The sequence below is a fragment of the Stereum hirsutum genome, assembly GCF_000264905.1.
Source record: "Stereum hirsutum FP-91666 SS1 unplaced genomic scaffold STEHIscaffold_3, whole genome shotgun sequence".
NCBI lineage: Eukaryota > Fungi > Basidiomycota > Agaricomycetes > Russulales > Stereaceae > Stereum > Stereum hirsutum.
Genome location: NW_006763133.1, coordinates 1602033 through 1620223, shown reverse-complemented (window position 1 = coordinate 1620223; position 18191 = coordinate 1602033). Strand labels below are relative to the sequence as shown.

At 50.0% G+C, this 18191-nt stretch overlaps 8 protein-coding genes across 8 annotated transcripts; 6 read left to right on the top strand and 2 right to left on the bottom strand.

The window, feature by feature from the left end:
- Nucleotides 1–1516: 1516 nt before the first annotated feature.
- On the top strand, nucleotides 1517–1966 carry STEHIDRAFT_153750 (uncharacterized protein; the record flags this gene model as incomplete). The annotated part of the gene is made up of 1 exon (XM_007300936.1): nucleotides 1517–1966. One exon carries the CDS (start codon nucleotides 1517–1519, stop codon nucleotides 1964–1966), a length of 450 nt encoding a protein of 149 aa, XP_007300998.1.
- A 2399-nt stretch (nucleotides 1967–4365) lies between these two features.
- On the bottom strand, nucleotides 4366–6430 carry STEHIDRAFT_119001 (RNA-binding domain-containing protein). The gene is made up of 8 exons (XM_007300935.1): nucleotides 6283–6430; nucleotides 6066–6187; nucleotides 5842–6007; nucleotides 5546–5779; nucleotides 5125–5495; nucleotides 4666–5035; nucleotides 4516–4611; nucleotides 4366–4465 (listed from the first exon to the last, which is right to left on the bottom strand). Exons 1-5 carry the CDS (start codon nucleotides 6391–6393, stop codon nucleotides 5448–5450), a joined length of 681 nt encoding a protein of 226 aa, XP_007300997.1. The 5' UTR covers nucleotides 6394–6430; the 3' UTR covers nucleotides 4366–4465; nucleotides 4516–4611; nucleotides 4666–5035; nucleotides 5125–5447.
- Nucleotides 6431–6631: 201 nt separating this feature from the next.
- STEHIDRAFT_119000 (26S proteasome subunit P45) lies at nucleotides 6632–8470 on the top strand. The gene is made up of 9 exons (XM_007300934.1): nucleotides 6632–6672; nucleotides 6738–7320; nucleotides 7384–7676; nucleotides 7735–7903; nucleotides 7964–8032; nucleotides 8092–8147; nucleotides 8240–8276; nucleotides 8337–8368; nucleotides 8431–8470. The coding sequence occupies exons 1-8, from the start codon at nucleotides 6637–6639 to the stop codon at nucleotides 8342–8344; spliced, it is 1251 nt and encodes a 416-aa protein (XP_007300996.1). The 5' UTR covers nucleotides 6632–6636; the 3' UTR covers nucleotides 8345–8368; nucleotides 8431–8470.
- A 1985-nt stretch (nucleotides 8471–10455) lies between these two features.
- STEHIDRAFT_92491 (uncharacterized protein) lies at nucleotides 10456–12471 on the top strand. Its single transcript, XM_007300933.1, has 10 exons — nucleotides 10456–10504; nucleotides 10662–10773; nucleotides 10833–11113; nucleotides 11165–11258; nucleotides 11323–11352; nucleotides 11407–11553; nucleotides 11620–11676; nucleotides 11738–11832; nucleotides 11895–12024; nucleotides 12091–12471. Exons 2-10 carry the CDS (start codon nucleotides 10674–10676, stop codon nucleotides 12252–12254), a joined length of 1098 nt encoding a protein of 365 aa, XP_007300995.1. The 5' UTR covers nucleotides 10456–10504; nucleotides 10662–10673; the 3' UTR covers nucleotides 12255–12471.
- Nucleotides 12472–12863: 392 nt separating this feature from the next.
- On the top strand, nucleotides 12864–13632 carry STEHIDRAFT_118998 (uncharacterized protein). The gene is made up of 3 exons (XM_007300932.1): nucleotides 12864–12982; nucleotides 13039–13507; nucleotides 13569–13632. Exons 2-3 carry the CDS (start codon nucleotides 13073–13075, stop codon nucleotides 13587–13589), a joined length of 456 nt encoding a protein of 151 aa, XP_007300994.1. The 5' UTR covers nucleotides 12864–12982; nucleotides 13039–13072; the 3' UTR covers nucleotides 13590–13632.
- Nucleotides 13633–13922: 290 nt separating this feature from the next.
- On the bottom strand, nucleotides 13923–16126 carry STEHIDRAFT_145113 (pyrroline-5-carboxylate reductase). Its single transcript, XM_007300931.1, has 6 exons — nucleotides 16021–16126; nucleotides 15659–15965; nucleotides 15435–15603; nucleotides 15127–15376; nucleotides 14998–15069; nucleotides 13923–14940 (listed from the first exon to the last, which is right to left on the bottom strand). The coding sequence occupies exons 1-6, from the start codon at nucleotides 16043–16045 to the stop codon at nucleotides 14816–14818; spliced, it is 948 nt and encodes a 315-aa protein (XP_007300993.1). The 5' UTR covers nucleotides 16046–16126; the 3' UTR covers nucleotides 13923–14815.
- A 79-nt stretch (nucleotides 16127–16205) lies between these two features.
- Nucleotides 16206–16861, top strand: STEHIDRAFT_145112 (glycosyltransferase family 1 protein; the record flags this gene model as incomplete). The annotated part of the gene is made up of 3 exons (XM_007300930.1): nucleotides 16206–16493; nucleotides 16552–16690; nucleotides 16750–16861. Exons 1-3 carry the CDS (start codon nucleotides 16223–16225, stop codon nucleotides 16859–16861), a joined length of 522 nt encoding a protein of 173 aa, XP_007300992.1. The 5' UTR covers nucleotides 16206–16222.
- Nucleotides 16862–16940: 79 nt separating this feature from the next.
- Nucleotides 16941–18073, top strand: STEHIDRAFT_153743 (uncharacterized protein; the record flags this gene model as incomplete). Its single annotated transcript, XM_007300929.1, has 4 exons — nucleotides 16941–17069; nucleotides 17137–17403; nucleotides 17462–17530; nucleotides 17591–18073. The coding sequence occupies 4 exons, from the start codon at nucleotides 16941–16943 to the stop codon at nucleotides 18071–18073; spliced, it is 948 nt and encodes a 315-aa protein (XP_007300991.1).
- Between the last annotated feature and the right edge of the window lie 118 nt (nucleotides 18074–18191).

Sequence of the window (18191 nt, the reverse complement as noted above, 5' to 3'; positions counted from 1 at the left end):
TTGAAACGACACCCAGCAATGTGATTCATTCGTTCTAAATCACAAAACTCGCAAAGTTACCAAAACACCCCCAAAACACCCCCTAACCCCCTAACAAACCAGAAACCAGCACCTGCTAGGCCTATCCTAGCATCCCTACTATTATTTCCCTGTTTTCCCCGATTTTTATCGCACCTAATACTACCCCAGTACACCCAGTATCGTCCCCAGTACCCAAATCCCAGCCAAAACCCACCCAATTCATGTATACAGCACCCTACCAGCCTGCTACCCATCTACCCCCACCCCCTATCCAGCACCCCAGCACCCCATCCCGGTCCCTACCCTGCCCCTGGTATTTTTTATACCAAAAACCCGAAAATGCACTGGTGATTTTCCCAATTTGACCGGTGCAGAAAGTGACCGGACAGAGTGCCAGGGCCTGGTGTGGCTGTGCGGCAATACTCGTCAAACATTACAATGGAGCTCAGCGTCCTTGCCGCACTCCATTATAATGTTTCTTACAAGGACGGCTGCGGGATCGGCATAAATTTGGGCAAGTATTTTCTCAGGGTCGATGCTGGTCTCCTCTTCCTTGCCAAAAGTCCATTCGGGAGGGATGAGAGGGTGGTGCGAGGGAAGATCGACAGGGGGGCGATCAGTTGACATCCGTGTAGATGAGCTCTGCGACTAAACCAGGACAATAAGACGCAGTCAGGTCTCAGGTAAGGATGGGCGCATGAACGAACACAGACCTGGCCGCAGGCATACACGGCATTGTGGGTGGGGGCCATAGAGCGTGGTATGGGGTCGGCCTGAGATAGCCTCGTCTTTATATACTGTGCATCCACGTGGCTGTCCACATGACGTGAGGTCATCACGTCGATTAAACATCCGCATCAACTCACCCGGCAATTGCCGGCGCGAGTTGACGCGTCTCGTCCGGGGAGCATGTGTGGTGTAAGGTCGCGCCGTATACCTTAGTTTCTGTTTAGCCCCTCTTTTCCTTCATTTTTCAGTCATGCTAATGATATTTGATACTACCCTTTGATATAGGCCTCATCATTGTCCGAAACTCAGTGCAGGCCATTTGTGAGTGGCAGATACCGGCAAGGGGGTGGCAGGAATAAAATAAAAAACCGGATGTAGGGGGGGAGGGGGGTGTTGAACAGCGTCCTCCAAGGCGTGGTTGAACATGGCTCATTAGGAGCCACACCAGTCACATGATGACTGGTGCCACTTAGCTTTCTCATGTGTTCCAGAATCCAAAAAGCTAAGTGGCACTTTGACTTACATAAGTATGTGGCTCTCACCACAACCATATGCTCCCATACGCATCTTGTGCGTCCGCATTCCATTACATAACCTCTCTCGGGGTCGACATTGATGACAGTGCCTTCAACGGCTGCAGTCTAAAACTCCCAGTTACCTGGAACGTCGCCTCAATCGCTGAGATCAATATCGCAATATGAGTGCTTGACGTCATGTACAACAGTTTGCAGACATTGTCGCAACTGTTTGTCACGGGTAAAGAAATATGTCTTCTACTCTCACTACGCTTGTCCCCGTCTTCGATGGTACAAACCTTCCTTCCTGGGCTCCCAAGATGCTCGCCTGCCTTTGCTCTGTTGGTCTCGGCTACGTCCTGCGTGTCGCGCGCCCCTCTGAGGCTGCTGCTGACCCGGCTACTGCCACTCCTAGCGCCACCACTGGCACTGGCACCCAGGCCGGTGGAAGTGCAGCTGGAGGAACCCAAGCTGGTGAAACGACTACGTCGTCCAGCAATGCTGCCTCGTCTTCTGCCGCCGCTCTTGAGTGGGACAAAGATGACGAGAAAGCCATGGGCATGATCCGCCTTTGCGTTACCAAATCCATTGGCCAGATGCTTGACACCAAGTCGACTGCCAAGGAGATGTGGAACGCTCTCGAAGCGCAGTACGGCAGGAAAGGCCTCGGAGGAGCAGGCGTACATGTAAGACCTTTATAAATGATCCTGCTAGTAAGAAGAACTCCATTTACAAAGGTTCCTCTCTCCCTATAGGGGATGGGATCCATTATAATTGATCACTATAGCTTATGATAGTCCTTGTGGGTCCTTCGGAATGCTTCGGATGCTTCGGAACGTCCGGCGACGCTGTCATTATCGCACGCATTGCTCGCTTCATTGCCCACGGCCTTCTCCCGAGGAAAAGACGCTCTTGTCACACGGCAAGTGCCGGGAGCATCTTGTTGTGACGGGAACATCTTTGGGTGGCACCTAGGTAGTTAGTTTGTATGTTCGTATCGGAGGAGGAGGGCCTCTAGCAATGAAAACAGCTCAGAAATCCTTCGAAGTTGGCCGGCGTGACATGATTGATAGATCTGAGGTAATGCCGGGGTATCTGGAAGCTGCCGAATAGCGATAAGATTGATGGACAGTGCCTCGTTTACCGCTTGAGCGCCCGCGGCTATATCGTCTTCTGATCCTTTGGATCGTCTTTTTCCCTCCTCGCCTTCGCTTTGCGAGCGGTTTGGCTGGCACGACAACCCAAACAGCAGGGTCCCAAAGAGACCTTCCTTCGGCAAAAAAAGACAATACAATTAGATTGAAAGACGATCCCTCCGCCCGCGTCACACAGCTCGCACCTCGAGCCGCCACCCGCCCACACTCGAACGGCCCCAGCTCTCCTCGTTGCTCTTTCAGGTTGCCGCTTCGTGCCCAGCATTTTTCTGTACGTTCTCTATACTTCCAAGAAGATGTGTTATTTTTTTCAGGCCGCTCCGCGGCCGCTTTGTATGTTTCATTCCTATCCCCTTACAAGCACACAAGTAGCACATATACACCACCTCCAGTTGTATACCTACTTGCCCAGATTTGCAAGATGACCCAGATATGCAATATCGACAAAGATAAATTCCCCTACACCTGTCCACTCATACTTCTGTCTTGAGAAAAATTGTGTACACTTGGGTGTACTATATATACTGCACAGCAAAGTATCTTGTCGATAGTGCGAGTTTGTGGAAGTGGAGAAAAGCAGAATCATCTCGAATGGCACCTTTTCTGGCGGGGAGATTCTTGCATTGGGTCCCCTGGAGCCATATGACCGCGCAAAATCGTACAATTAATTGTAGGGGTCCGGTGGGCCATTTAATACAGTGTCGGCCATATATTGCACGCACTTTATTTCATATGAAGGTTTTTCTCGGACAATAGTCCTTTAGTGATTTTCAAAACGAGATCACACAAATGAGGACGAAAGAGAACCACGTACGGCGAAGTTGTTTGAACTCGTCTGAGGTCAGACGAGGTTGGCCGAGCGCGGACAAATGCGGACGAGGTTCGACGGGGCCGTCTGCGGTTCCCCAAGGTCCGGCTGCCCGGAAAAACGGACTCGGACTAGCGACGCGCTCAGACGCGTTCGGCAGAGCTCGGCGGAGCTCAGAAAACATTGTCGAACTTAGTCCTCCAGCGTCAGCGTGGACCTCAGTCGCGCAACTCTTCCAGAGTTGTACCAGCTCAGAGCAAGTTCTCACTCACCACAATGACCAATTTAATTTTAATCAGGCTTTTATGAGCTCTCATGAGCTCAGACTAGGTGCAACAAGCTCATCTGAACTCTTCCGAGGTTGTCTGGGATCTGAGTGCGATAAGTTGTCCAAGGTCTGACGAAATCTGAGTTAGTTTGCCAGAGTTTTCGCCGCTCCAAGCCCGTACGCTGAACGTGGACGAACTCAGCCGGGCTCGGCTGAGGTCCAATATAGTTCGATCTGGTTTGGCACGGTCGAATGAAGTTGTCCCAGACCGTAGCTCTGAAGATGTCAGCATAGCCGGTCAGACTTCTTCTTCGCCAACATACTCAGTATTTTATCTACCTTCTGTCCAAAGAAAACCATCATACTTTCAGCATGGGCCTTCGACGCTGTCGACAACGACCGCGAATGCAAGAAGCAGAGCTTAAATTTCTCGGAAACCTTGCATATCCCGGTCAAACCAGCTCCTTCACCGGCATGTCTCTGGCAGTCTTGTCCTCTGCACAAAAAAATATCTGAGTACATAGACCTTTAGAACACATGTATAGTAGCTCGTATGCCAGGTTTTATGCGTATCCGAGTGGTTTTCATGGGACGGTAGTGTGCAATGCAAAATCTTGCAAATCTGGGTCATCCATAGTAGATCTGCAATGGTGTCCGTCCGTGAAGCCGCAATGGAGTGGGTGAAGCGAGGCTGCCAGCCAGGCACCCGCGGAGCTGGCTCGATAACTTCAACTTGGCGTATCTCGGGGAAGGCGTTATGTATAGAGTTCGTGGATAGGTCGTGCAAAGTTGAAGGAGGTGTGGAGCTTGTGTCGAGCCAAGTTTCTCGGTTGCGGAGACTCACGGGAATTGCCATCGACGACTTGAACGCGTTCCGCCATGTCCTCTGCTGGCTCTGCTACGCTTCGAACGGCTTTTCGAAACAATCTCAGCAGATCACAAAATCACGGAGTTTCGATGATAGGAGAGAGTGAGATCTGGTTCATGTCTATGCTTCCGCTCACTCTCACTCTATCGTAGCTTCGGCCATCAGACTCAATGACATTCCTAGAACAACTACTCCTGGTGACATTTCCCGCATGATTAGGCAGTATAATGTTGAAAATGTAGTCGATGGTGCGTTCTTTTACCTTGATCACTTCTCCTTCAGCTCCTAAACAATCATCCCAGTCTCCCTGAACTATAAACGCTTCAGTCCGACTGGTACAGCTTACCTTAAGGTCGCCCGTCCTGAAATGGTACGACCAGCCCTGAACGCCCTCCAAAAAGCTGCTCTTTTTGGCCATCCGGTCTCTCCTCGACCTAGCGCATTCACTCCGCCACCACCTTCTGCTCGAACACGAGGTGTGGCCGGTCGCGCAGAGGCAGCACAAAGGGCAATCGTCACAGGAGATGGCCTCCAGGGTGGCATTCTCGACACGGAGAAATGTGTCGTCCTATGGGGTCTTCCAGGCAAAATCACAGTCGAGGGTGTTCGGAGTTGGATACAGGGATATAAGTTGGGTGGAGGACAGGGCGAAATTGTCAAATTGGACCCACCGTGAGTTTTTGAATATCCTCATCATCAGGTCCCTTTCTTGCACCCACCGGATAAGAGAGAACACACACATTTCTAATGGTTTACTGTAGGCGGTTTCCGACGACATCATCTGCTCGACTGCTAGTACGACTGTCGTCTCCCTCGGAGGCCTACAGGCTCGTCCGAAATGTCCACAAAACTTGGTTCCAGCCGGAAGTCTGGGGCGAAGACTACGTCGTACGCGCGCACGTCATCCATTGATCTGCATGTTCTTTTTTGTAGTATAATTTATAATCCGTGCACGCTCTCCTCATCATCGTGTTAGAACGCTAGTCGTAATTACGGAAAAGGCGTGGAGCTGACTGCTACAGCAACGGTACAAGACGAAGAAACAGAACGAGAAGAAAAGTGTAACACCATGACAGCCTCAACCTCACATCCGGCCCTCATCTTGATCCAATGTGTCGCCCATCCGAGCTCGCTGTCATCGTCGTGAGCAATCAGCACAAACTTCAGAAAAAAAGTACTCACCTGTCTTGAGCCCTCATTGGCATCATCATCGGGCGACCGTTCACGTTTGCGAGTGGACTCTGGAGCCGTATTCTGGTCTTTCCAGTCTTCACCACCAGCTGCGACGGGTCCTCCCGGTTCAGTATCCGCATAACGTGCTTCAACTTCGCGTCGCCTCTCGATCTCGAGTCGTTGAGCTTGTGCACCCCAGCCGCCACGTCCTGGGTCGTAGTCCTGTCTGTGCTCGTCTCGAACCTGGTGTACCACACGCCACACATGAGTGACCGGGAGAATAAGAAGACGGAGGACTGGATTACCTGGCCGCCACTCTTTCCACGTCCGAACTGCCGACCATCTCGGTATCCCAGATCCAGGTCACAACGAATGATACGTTCGTCAAGTTTTGTGCCGCTGATGTAGCGCATTGTGGCGAGCGCCTCCGCGTTCGTGTAGTACTCTACGAAACAGAAACCGCATGGTGTCCTTTGAAAGAATTTAGAACTAAGAACAAGACAAAAAGGCATTGATGAAGAAGGCGAACCTGGTGTTTCTGTCAAGACCCATGATAATTCTCTTGACCCCTCCTCCGTCCTCGGGGTTGGCGCATTTTGAAAATATATCGTGGATCTGCTCCTCAGTAGTGTAAAAGCTCAGATTGCCGACCTGGTATCCAAGTCGCAGAAATGAGCATGCCATTTATGTGTTGAATATCGAGAAGGGGCCGCCTCAACGCTGAAGTTCTGGTGAAGAGAACATACGTATAAGGTTGTGGATTGGGAGAGCATATCATTCTGTTGTCTCCGATCATAGCGAGCCTGCGAATCTTTGTAATTCGAGGGTTTGTCAAGGGAAGTCACGACGTTAGCCATAGTGGGTCGAGCTCTGCACAGTTTTGAAGAAAGATAATATTGCACGCAGACGAGTGGGAGTTGTTACGAGACTTCACTGAACTGTTCGAAGCGCGTTCGGAGAAGGCGCGACCAAACAGGGAAGTTGGTTCTCACGCGACGCGTCCACGGTGACGCCGCGTAAGCCTCTCGTCCAAGCAGACATCGACTTCACTTAGACTCTACTTTTCGTCCCTCAACTCTTACCGTTCCAAATTTTCGACCATGACCGCCGAGGTCGCAATGGAGATACAGCGAGAGGTGTGACTCTTGCTGACTGTTCAATATACCATCACAAGCAGTGAACTTACATCGAACCGTTACAGGAGCCCACCTTTAACTCTGTCGTAACAGAGAAGACCAGTCTCCTCCAAACTCTACAAGACGAGGACGAAGACGATCTCTATATCAAATACAAAAAGCTCGCTCGTCACCTCGAAATGCTTGAGATCCAAGAAAGTTACATCAAGGACGAACAGGCCAATCTCAAACGCGAGCTCATCCGCGCTCAAGAAGAAGTCAAGCGGATCCAATCCGTGCCACTTGTCATTGGCCAATTTCTCGAACCCATAGACCAGTACACCGGTATCGTAGGCTCAACAACAGGCTCTAATTACGTTGTGCGGATATTGTCGACACTGGACAGGGAGTTGTTGAAGCCTTCGTCCAGTGTAGCGCTGCACAGGCATTCGAATGCGTTGGTCGACATTCTACCACCGGAAGCCGACAGCTCCATCGCGATGTTGGGGAAGGAGGAGAAGCCGGATGTGGCGTACTCGGATGTCGGTGGGATGGACACGCAGAAGCAGGAGATTCGGGAGGCTGTCGAGCTGCCGCTCACTCACTTCGATTTGTATAAGAAGATCGGTATTGACCCTCCACGAGGTGTCTTGCTATACGGACCACCAGGTTCGTTAGTCCCTTCAGCGTTTCTCCCTGGGTGATGTCTGACCAGCTCGTCACATCCTACAGGTACCGGAAAGACCATGCTTGTCAAAGCTGTGGCCCATCATACCACCGCGTCCTTCATCCGCGTCGTCGGCTCTGAATTCGTTCAGAAGTATCTCGGTGAAGGTCCCCGTATGGTCCGTGACGTCTTCCGTCTAGCACGAGAAAACGCTCCCGCCATCATTTTCATCGACGAAATCGACGCTATCGCCACCAAGCGGTTCGATGCTCAGACGGGTGCCGATCGTGAAGTGCAGCGTATCCTTTTGGAGTTGCTGAACCAGATGGACGGTTTCGATCAGGGGAGCAACGTCAAGGTAGAGTCCACTTCTTTGGACGGTGGATGAACGCTAGATTGAATTAATGTCCTTGTAGGTGATCATGGCCACCAACCGTGCAGACACCTTGGATCCCGCTCTGCTTCGTCCTGGTCGGTTGGACAGGAAAATCGAATTCCCACTGCCGTCACGTCGTGAACGGCGCTTGATCTTCCAAACAACAACGAGCAAGATGAACCTTGGCCCAGACGTGGACTTGGAAGATTGTGCGCGTATTTCCCTTTCTTTGTGCCCTATGATACTCATTAATTGGTGAATCCATCTAGATGTTTCTCGTCCTGACCGCCTGTCGTCAGCTGAAATTGCATCAATCACTCAAGCTGCGGGTCTTCAAGGTATGTTTGAGTATCACGTACTTGCAGTCCAACATTGTTCATGCTATAATCCATTCCAGCCGTCAGGAAGAACCGCTACGTCATTCTACCAATCGACTTCGAGGAGGCGTGGAAAGTACGTTTGTTTGTCCCTTGTTTGGTTCCTGTCCACATAAAGCTGACTAATCCGTGATTTTCTTTTTCTTCCGTCGACCACGTCCTCAACAGCAAACGGTCAAGAGGACAGACGAGACTCACGAGTTCTGTGCGCCTACTGTTCTTCTTATTCTTCATCGCCATCACTAATGCCTTTTCCATTGCACAGACCGGTGAAGTTGTTTGCTCTGGATCGCTATCGTACGTTGTTTTCCCGTCATCGACGCGTCGTGGTCGGTCCTGATCAATCTGCTCATCCACAGGCATTGTATCTGTATTCTACAAGCAGTATTCTATTCTTTTTTTCTCATCTCACTCTGAGCTTCTGTGTGTGCTGTGTGTGGGACTACTCTTGAGAACGCTCCCTCCTTCACTTTGATGTCTCATCGCTGCCCTACGAAGAGGCATCCATTATTGGGAGCAAGATCAACTCCTGGTCTCGTACCGAGGCCTGTGCTTTTTTTTGCCTCTCTCGTCTTCCTCACCAGGAGACTTCATGGCGAGAGTGGTTCACACGTAGGATACATGCCATCCGACACGGCATCGTCGTGCATAGTGGTGAACGGTAGTCGGTCGAACTTGGATCATCTTGTAATTAACGGTGCGTGGTTTGATCCTTGTCTATCTTCGTATGTCTGACCGTTCACGACTACCACAGTATGAAAAAATCAATATATATCTTTTCAACCTGCCTAAGGCCCTTGCATCTTCACCTTCGTTGGCTTTTCCATTTTTTGAGTGTACCCGCTCCTCAACACTCTGGACAGCGTCAAAACCCATGCGCTATGTTCTCATTTTATAGGAGCAAGAAGGATATGGTTGTCCGTTGGACTCTCTTGGTCTTCGCGATCCTTGACTCTCTGGGAGAGGTGAACGAAGATGAAACGAGAGATACATCCCTATGTAATATGATTCACGATCGACGTTGTGACGTGTAGCAGCACTGTTGATTCGAGAATAAACATAACATCTTCAATCAATCTTTCCTTTCTTGGAGTGTGCGACCCCGTGATGCACGGGTAAGTAGTCGAATCTTAATGAGTCTACCATTGCCTTGGCTAACCTATCATGATCTGCAACAACTCCCGTACCGTTACTTCCACAAACACGGTCTGACTTGGTCCGACTGAGGATCCACAATGAACGGGAGCTCTGCATCACACTGCTAAGGTATTTTTCGAGCGTGAAAGTCCCTGTCTATCACCGAGGAACACTCGAACCAAACCCAAGCTATCATTGATCTCTGTACCAAGCAGGTACTGTGCGCTGCTGTTTTACACCAGTTTGGTTATCCGGTACAATCCGGGGTGGAGATACGTCGACTCTTGGCGTCGTAATGCTTGACCTCGCGGTAGGAGTTTCACTCTCTCCGAGGTCTGCCCTCTCATGCAGTAGGATTCGAGACGCAGTCACTCGCCAGCATACAGATCAGCAGCGGACGGTCGCTGTTACCGTCATAACGCCATTTCTGGTAAGGTTGATATATCGATTGCTTGCTCACTTTGCGAGTACTGACTGTCGCTTCAGAACTCGGTGCAACGTAACACCACGTCCAATCTTTGGAATAAGAGGCTCATTTCTTGCCATTTCCTTGTCACCAATGTGCAGGAATGTTTTTGACGGTGACAGATACTGTCATTCGTGCCACAAACCTCATCGACTCTTAAGCATCACGGGTGCCTTACGAACCTTTCGGCGCCTCACAGCGATCGCCGGCCTGTATAACCATGTGTACATTGCTGCGTACCTGAGTATAAGTACACGCTGTGATCTCCCATTGGTCCTCTTTGTGACACTGGGCGGTGGTGTGGTGTGGATGAAACTTCTCCTCCGGCTCCTGCGTTTTTTTTGGAACACGGTGTTGCTGCGTGGTGCTTGATGCGGATTTAGTCCAATGATGGCTTTCAAATGAATCCAAACATACCTCGTACACCTCCGTGTATTCCCATCGTCATACACCCTCATCTCCTACTTAGATGAAGAGCATATATCACAACTTGGTTGAGCACTCTGGTGTGACCGTCTCCAGCGTTAACGTCCTCCGGTAATTTGGTATTATATCGTAAATAGTGCGTGCCATGATACCCAGCAGGCTAATGCCTCCGGGTGCTAACCACACTTCTACAGAGACGCCAACCAGGAGCCAAGAGATCGCCCAATAGTCAGATCAACTCCCAAGGTCACATCTAAAGCCATCTAGGGTCCGATGCCGTGTTATAGCATGAGGCACATGAACCGGCCGAGCTCTCGACTGCTACTCTCATCTGTCAGACGGAGCCGGCGGTAGGTTAGGCTAGTATACAGTGGTTGCAAGACATACATAACGTGCGTTTGACAGGTGCGGTTTCCCCACTCTCCTCCCCGCTTTACGCCCTACTTCTACTGCAGCTGTCAGTCTTACTTCGATTATCTCTGCCGGTGGGTTGCTCAATCTCCGTTACATCCTTCTTCAAATACTGATAATTTGATCTTACTTGAACGCCACAAAGACACAAGCTTCCGGGAAATGAGTAACAGCACCTCCTATGGGCCAGATGAGGATGAGAAGACCATCGTGACAGAACGCTACTTCCTAGCAGGTGACTTGCTTGCTGGGGTTGGTTACGGTACGCTGTCTATGATCCATCCTTCCGATCCAATTATTCTAATCAAAACACATGTGTAGGGATGGAAGTGGTCCTTTATGTGGCATGCGCGCTCTATCTGTGCAGTCAATGGAGGACGAGAGCATACGCTCGTTATATGCTCGCATTTATCACCCTCCTCTTCGTTGTGGAATCCATCTTCACTGGCGTTCAGACCAGAACAGTTCAGCTGATGTATGTTGACAATCGCAACTACCCGGGTGGGCCTTATAGCTACTTCAATGCGACACAACAACTCGCTGTGAATGTGATGTTTGAAGCCACTCTGTTCGTCATGACGTTCCTCTGCGATTCCTTAGTGGTGAGTTAATTTCAGCTGCTTGTGCATACAGTCCATTGATATCTTAAACAGCTATGGAGATGCTGGGTTATTTGGGCGGCGACAAGCCGGTTTCAAGCTTTTCTCGCCATATTTTTCCCCTCCATCATTCTCCTTGCTTCCTTCGGTAATTATGGTCCATCATCTTCTGTAACAACAAACACTAAATTTACCCTTGCTTTTGTGCTCAGTCATGGGAACTTTTTGGACGCTTCAGTCAAGTAAGAAAGTCTCGGATTTGCTGTGTGTGTAGTGGTTGACGGAAGCCAATATAGGCAAACCTGGGCTTTCCTTCTACGCAGAAACTCCTCTAGCCTTCGGCACCGCCTACTATACGCTTAGTCTCGGAGTCAACGTCATCTTGACGGTTCTCATTGTTATTAGACTGTATATATATCGCCGTCGTATAGCAGCAGCTCTCAGTACGTTTGGACTTTCAGATGATTTTTTCCATACACTGCTTGGCACTGATTCTGAACCCTTGGCAGACGCGGACCATGCACGGCAGTATGTGACACTGGGGATGATTCTCGTGGAGTCAGCAGGTACACCGTCGCATACCTCGATGCATGTCAGCCTTACTGAACGCTTTCTCACGTTGAGCAGCGGTGTACTCTGTGTTCGCTCTCTTGTTCTTGATTACGTATGCCGTGTCAGACACCACAGCTCAAATCTGGCTTGGAGTATCCTCTTCTGTCCAGGTAAAGTCCATGCAACCAATCAGGAAGGCTAATCAACTTGACTGAGTTTGACTTCGGTGCAGCAAGTCGCTACCTACGTGATCATCTACAGACTAGCAGATGGTCGGGGATGGAGACAAGACTCCTTACCGTCCTCTGCAACCTTCACCAGTATGCAGTTTAACGACGGTGTCCCTAAAATGGCCATTACAGGTATGTGTCGCAACCCGTACATCCCCGTCTGTGCCGTCCATTGATCCATATCCCATGACTTTGAAGACGTCGAACTAGGACATCTATCAGAGGCCTCAAATTTTCATTTCTCATCCGGTAGAACAGAGACACGACCGGAATCCTCCACAGAGATGGATAAGACGACTCCCGCACCATGTCGTGACGAGCACATCATTTCCACAAACTCAGCCGACGCACTTCACGACTAGACCACACAGTACTATGTAGTACCCTCACGACCTTACACATGTGTTTTACATTACTTGAACACCCTAGTATGTTGTTCGCTCGCTATCCAAGATATTATCTGTCTGTTGAAAGAGAAGCAGTCAATGCCGACTAATTGTAGCTCTAGAGCTAGCCCTATAACTATTCGGCTCTGTTGTTACTCGCCGATTCGCTGAGTTCAACCAAACCTGGAGGTGGTCCTTGAACTCCGTTACTAATCTCTTATGAACACGCGGACTAATTTGTAGATATACCAAAATAAAGAAAGGACATCACGTTTTGGGATACACCGTGTCGTGGTGGATAAGTATCGCGAATATGATGAAAGGAAGTGCCAGGCTGTACACGTTCAGCTGATCGACGGTGGCGATATCGATGATGCCCCTAACAGTAGTCATTACGCTTTGTCCACCTCCCCTGTGCGCCATGTTGCCCGCTCTTTGTTCCAATTTCCATCACTCCCTTTTATTGTTCATGTTGCTTTGTTTTCTCTTTCGTCCTTCCCTTTGTCCTTCCTTCGCTTTTAAGATCCCTCGTCTGCTCACTGCCAGATTATCTATCTGCGACCCACATCTTCGATACTTCCCCCTCCATAAGCCCAACGTACACACACAGCACAATCCAAGCTTAGATCAACAGTGCTGCTCGCGACTCACACCCTGTTCATCTCCCCCGTAACTCAGTTTCATCTCATCCCGCTGCTACAGCCCTATTACATCTCATGTAAGTGTTCATCAGTCATCTCGATGGAAGAAGTATGCTTACTTTTTCCCCAGTGGTCTGATTTCCTGACAGCCCCATGCCTCCCGCCATTACAATCGCCATCCCCGAACAACCACGACAGGAAAACCCTTTGGTGTATGCCGGGCGTCCTGTGCTCGTAAGGTCGGAGTTGGGCTTATTTCACATCCTGGATTTCAATCCTTGCGAAGGGGAAGACGGGATGATCCTCGCTGTTGAAACCCTCTTCGATGTCGACCCCGACCGCCCCCTACGCATACGACTGGTCCTCGGGTATCTAGCAATCGCCACCAGAATCCGCTCAATGGTCCGTGAAGGCGAACGTGGCCCCTACCTAGTGCGCGCTGAGTGCACGATTCCTCCATTCTCCCGCCATATATATGGGCACGATTTCTTCCCGATCAAAATCGAGGCTATAGCTGCCCAGGACGAGGTGGTAGATGCCGTGGTCGTTGGGGATTTCACTTATTGGCAGGCTCGTAAGTTTTTTTCTCTTTCAGTTTTCGAAATAAAGTCATAATGTGTGAGCGACAGTGGATTAGCGAGTTACACACATGACACAATATGAGGAGTGACCATGGCCTTGTCTGTAAGGATACAGTGGTCGTATCCCACTCGCCTCAGGCTCGTCCCGTGCATCTCTGGTAGAGGTTTATGCAGATTCGGGAGAGTTATCAATGTTCCAGTCATTGTCCGTAGACATAATAGTTTACTTACACCTAATAGTACGAAATCATGCAAATTTGGCAGTGTCATTCGACTCAGCATGTAGACCTTCATCCTCATTCGCGGAAGTGGAGCCAGAGGAACTGCCGGTGGGCCTATCCTCGAAATCTTGGTCAAACCAGTGATTGCCTATCAGCACTCTGATCCGATGCTGTGAAAAGTTTCCTGACATACCATTCTTCGGAACAATTGACTTGGGGGCATATTGCCTTGTTTTGAGGGTATCCTATATGATCCTTGCGCCACGCTCGACCCTCAGCCAAGCGATATATGATCAGGTAGATAGCCATTTGCTCGATGAAGGACCCACATCGAAGGGCGCACTGTAATCGAAAGTTATAGCACATCAATACATACCTGAGCTGCAGATGCCAGCCCGGAAAAGATCTGATTTGTCGGATCGTAGACAGCGTATGTGACAAGACACAGGATAGCGAAGCATTAATAGATGACTATCGTTGTGACTGGATCAGAGACAGTGATACCATACCACACATCCACAGGCGAGGTCAATACTCACCTGTGGATGTCACCTTATACAAATGCGAGTTGGGATGCGAGCCTTTGGAGTTCGGTTATGGTAAGTCACATGTTTGCCTCCGGAATGCAGAGACGAAGAGGAGAACTCTGATTCAGTATTGATGTAGCCCACCGCTAGCATTCGAGGTTAGGTAATATGAAGCCCGCGCCCTACGTTATCGATGATTTTGTGAGCGCAACAGCGTGAGTGAGAATCGGGGCCGATAGCGTTCCAGCTAAATAAGGTGCTCAGTACTGCGGGGCAGCTAAAGTAAGCTGTAATGAGCGTTTGAGGAACATTATCAGACTCGTGCGACCATAGCACATCTAAGGCGGAGCGGGAGAGGTAACAGAGCTGAGAACGAAAGATTGCTCCAAGTACAGATAGCGCAACAGAGCTCCGAAGTGTATGTTTACCGACGCCAAAGAGGACAGATACAAACCGTTCGCTTGTGGCGTATGGCACTGAATGTGGATGTTACAACCATTTGGTATGCCACTGTTTATTTGGCGATTCCTTCCCTTATTATCGAGGACAGAAGTATGAACCGCCGAGTTATTTGGCAGGCTGTCCGAGCTCACTAGCTCGCTCTGTTGCTACCTGAATTGCTCGTGCAATCGTTGACCGCACCTTCCCATCCTCAAGAGTAAGCAGGCCAGCGATAGTACATCCGCCTGGAGCTGTTCAAATGAATTGGTGATCAGTGAACCGAATGAAGTTGCTGTGAATAGACGTACTGGTCACGGCATCCTTGATCTGAGCGGGGTGAGCTCCCGGTTGCAGCGCCATCCTAGCCGCACCTTGAAGGGCTGCGAATATATAAAGCTCAGCTGAATGACGATCCGTCATGTTCGCGGAAAACGTACTTTGTGCGGCAAGTTCGAGAGCCTCTGCTCTTGGCAAGCCCATCATCACACCTCCGTCAGCCATGGCCTCTAAGAATAAGCATGCGAAGGCAGGTCCTGAACCAGAGACCGCAGTGCACGCGTCGAAGTGTTTTTCATCAAGGAAACGGCAGCGGCCTATGGAAGAGAAGATCTTGAGGATGATGGCACGGTCGAGCTCTACAGAGTCCGATTGAGGGAGCGTCGACACGACGGTCATGCCTTCCCGAATCTATAAACAATAACAAGGGGTCAGAACGACGAGATGGGGCAGAGGACTGCTATATCACCTTGCACGGGGTATTTGGCATTGCGCGAATGACTTTTGTGCTGGGCAGAACCCAATTGGAGAGTTGGGGGATGGTGACACCTGCGAGGATACTGATCAACAGCTTCCCTTCGAGGGCCTCCTTAATGCCTTCTTCTTGAAGAATGAGGTATGCCATCTGGGGTTTACAACTATGTACACTGTTACATTTCTCTCGGCCTGGACGATAAATTGGCTGGCACACACCACAACAGAACGACGTCCGCTTGTTGAACTGAGCTGACATTCTGGTCTGCGACGACCTCGACAGTATGACCAGAAAGCCCAGGCAATTCTGCGAAAGTCCTTTGAAGCTTCCTCGCCGTCTCCTCCCGTTTTACGCAGGCGATAAATCGAGAGGGCAGGGAATGATCAAGATCGGGACCGACTACTGGGGTAGATGTCCCCGAGGTATGTGATTCCCATTTTGCATGGATGTTCCCGTGTAACGGATTGCGAGACTCCAAACTAGCAAGTACACCAGATGTGATGGCAATACCCATCGTACCGCATCCTAGAAGATGTACGCTTCAGCTGTTATTTACCTTTAGAACAATGACGAGAATTACCTAGCACGCAAAGAGTGTAACCCATGATCGATTACTATCAAGTCTCAAAAGCAAACGAGGGTGCAACGTAGACAAGAGATGGAGGGAGAAGCAGTTTGAAGACAAACAGGCAACATTTCTCATAGCTTGTTGCGGACGAGTCATCGACCGACGGAAATTCGTCCGAACGCGTCTTGGCCGGCCCTCGCGATTGAACAGCGCGATGCGCGTCTTCGTCACTGTCGGTTCAACGAAATTCGACTCGCTTATCCAGTCAGTGCTTTCTGACGACGTCCTTCACGCCTTCAATGCGAAAGGATATACAGATATTGTAGTTCAATGTGGTAACTCTCAATTGGACCCTTCCTCCGGTCTCGTCACGAACGAAACAGCGTGGACGTTGGAGAGAGATGGCATACGGCTCGACATGTGGAGATTCAAACCCTCTCTGGAAGAAGAGTATAATGGAGCGGACTTGGTAGTGAGCCATGCAGGTCCGTCGTGAGGGCCATATTTACCTCGGACCAGATCCCTGACATGGTAAATTGGCAGGATCTGGAACCATTCTTGACGTGCTGAGGAAAAGCAAAGCATTGATTGTCGTACCCAACCCCACATTACTCGACAATCATCAAGAGGAATTAGCGAAAGCCCTAGCAGACTTGGGACACCTAAAAGCGTCCAATATTCGGTGCGATGGTCATCTCAACGTTTCCGATGTGTTCGAGCGGAAGCTGAGAATGTGCTCAGAGAATTGGCGCGGACCATACGAGAGCTCGATATTTCGACTATCAAGCCCTTCCCGGCCTTTGATGGAAGCCGCTTTCGACGGTTGTTGGATGAGGAGATGGGTTTCGTTTGAAAAAGGGGCCACGAGAATGTAGGATCGACGCTCGCCACACAATAAATCTTGCTCTCCTTCCACCATCATCCATGCAGCCATGTCTACCTCAACCTCAAACAAAGTAACCAAAGTTATCGTCGACGAAGATCCCGCAGCCTACGAAGCGAAACATGTTCACGAAGTCTACGACCAGATTGCCTCGCATTTCGCCTCTACGCGATATAAAGTCTGTCTAGCCCCAATGATCTCGTCCGACGTGCCACTCAATTTCCAGCTCTCTCGTGGCACTGTAGCCTTGGCCCATCATCGCAACCTTCCTTTCTTTCATCCCCACAGGTTGGATAGGTCTTGACTCCGGCACGGGAAATGGCAAGTATCTTCCACTTCCGCTCGAGCGCCCTGGGAGTATATGGACTATCGGCTTGGACAGGTCTCGAAATTTGCTCGAGGCTGCGCGAGTGGCTGGGATTGGAACGGTTGAGGGTGAAACGAAGACTGCCGTTCTGAGAGAAGTTGTCTGGGGCGATGTTTTAGGCAAAGGATGGCGGAATGGGGCATTTGTGCGTGTATTTTACCTCTTCGAGTTTGCAGAAAGTTTAGTCTCACGTTGTTTGTCAGGACTATGCCATTTCTATTGCCACAATTCACCATCTAGCGAATCATGAACGTCGTAAACTCGCTGTACAGGTGGGTTCCTACTACTTCAATACTTGAGATGTACGTCTAACGTCAAGATGCTACACCTAGAGGTTGCTCGAGTCAGTGAACTCAGAACATGGTCGTATTCTCATATACGTTTGGGCCATCGAGCAAGACGAACTGTCAAAACGATCTATCCCTGAGACTAAACCTGAAACTGAAGAGCCCGACCCGGCAGACGTGCAGTCCGCCAGCGAGAGGGGGCAAGATGTCTTCGTCCCGTGGGTTCTCACAAGCTCGAAGCCGCGCGAAGGGTCAAAGACAAACCGAGGCAAGGACAAGAATAGGGGAACTCCTGTGCCGAACGGGATGGAAGAACCGGCTCCCAAACGATTTGAACGTTATTATCATATGTTCGCCGCAGGTGAACTTGCCGATCTAGCTTCCGAGGCCATAAAAGACATGGGACTGGTGATTGGAACGGGTGAGGAAATTCAGGATGACCTTCGTGAGACGAAAGGGGTAGAGATCGTTCAAGACGGATGGGAGAGGTCGAATTATTTTGTGGAGTTGCGTCGATGGTGCAAATGATAAACGGAAATCGGAGGCATCGAGTTTTGAGGCGTGACTTGGGTTCAAGACTTTGTCCATGGTGCCACACTGGGTTATTGGAAAGCAAATGCAAAATACAGGTACGGTGATGAAACAA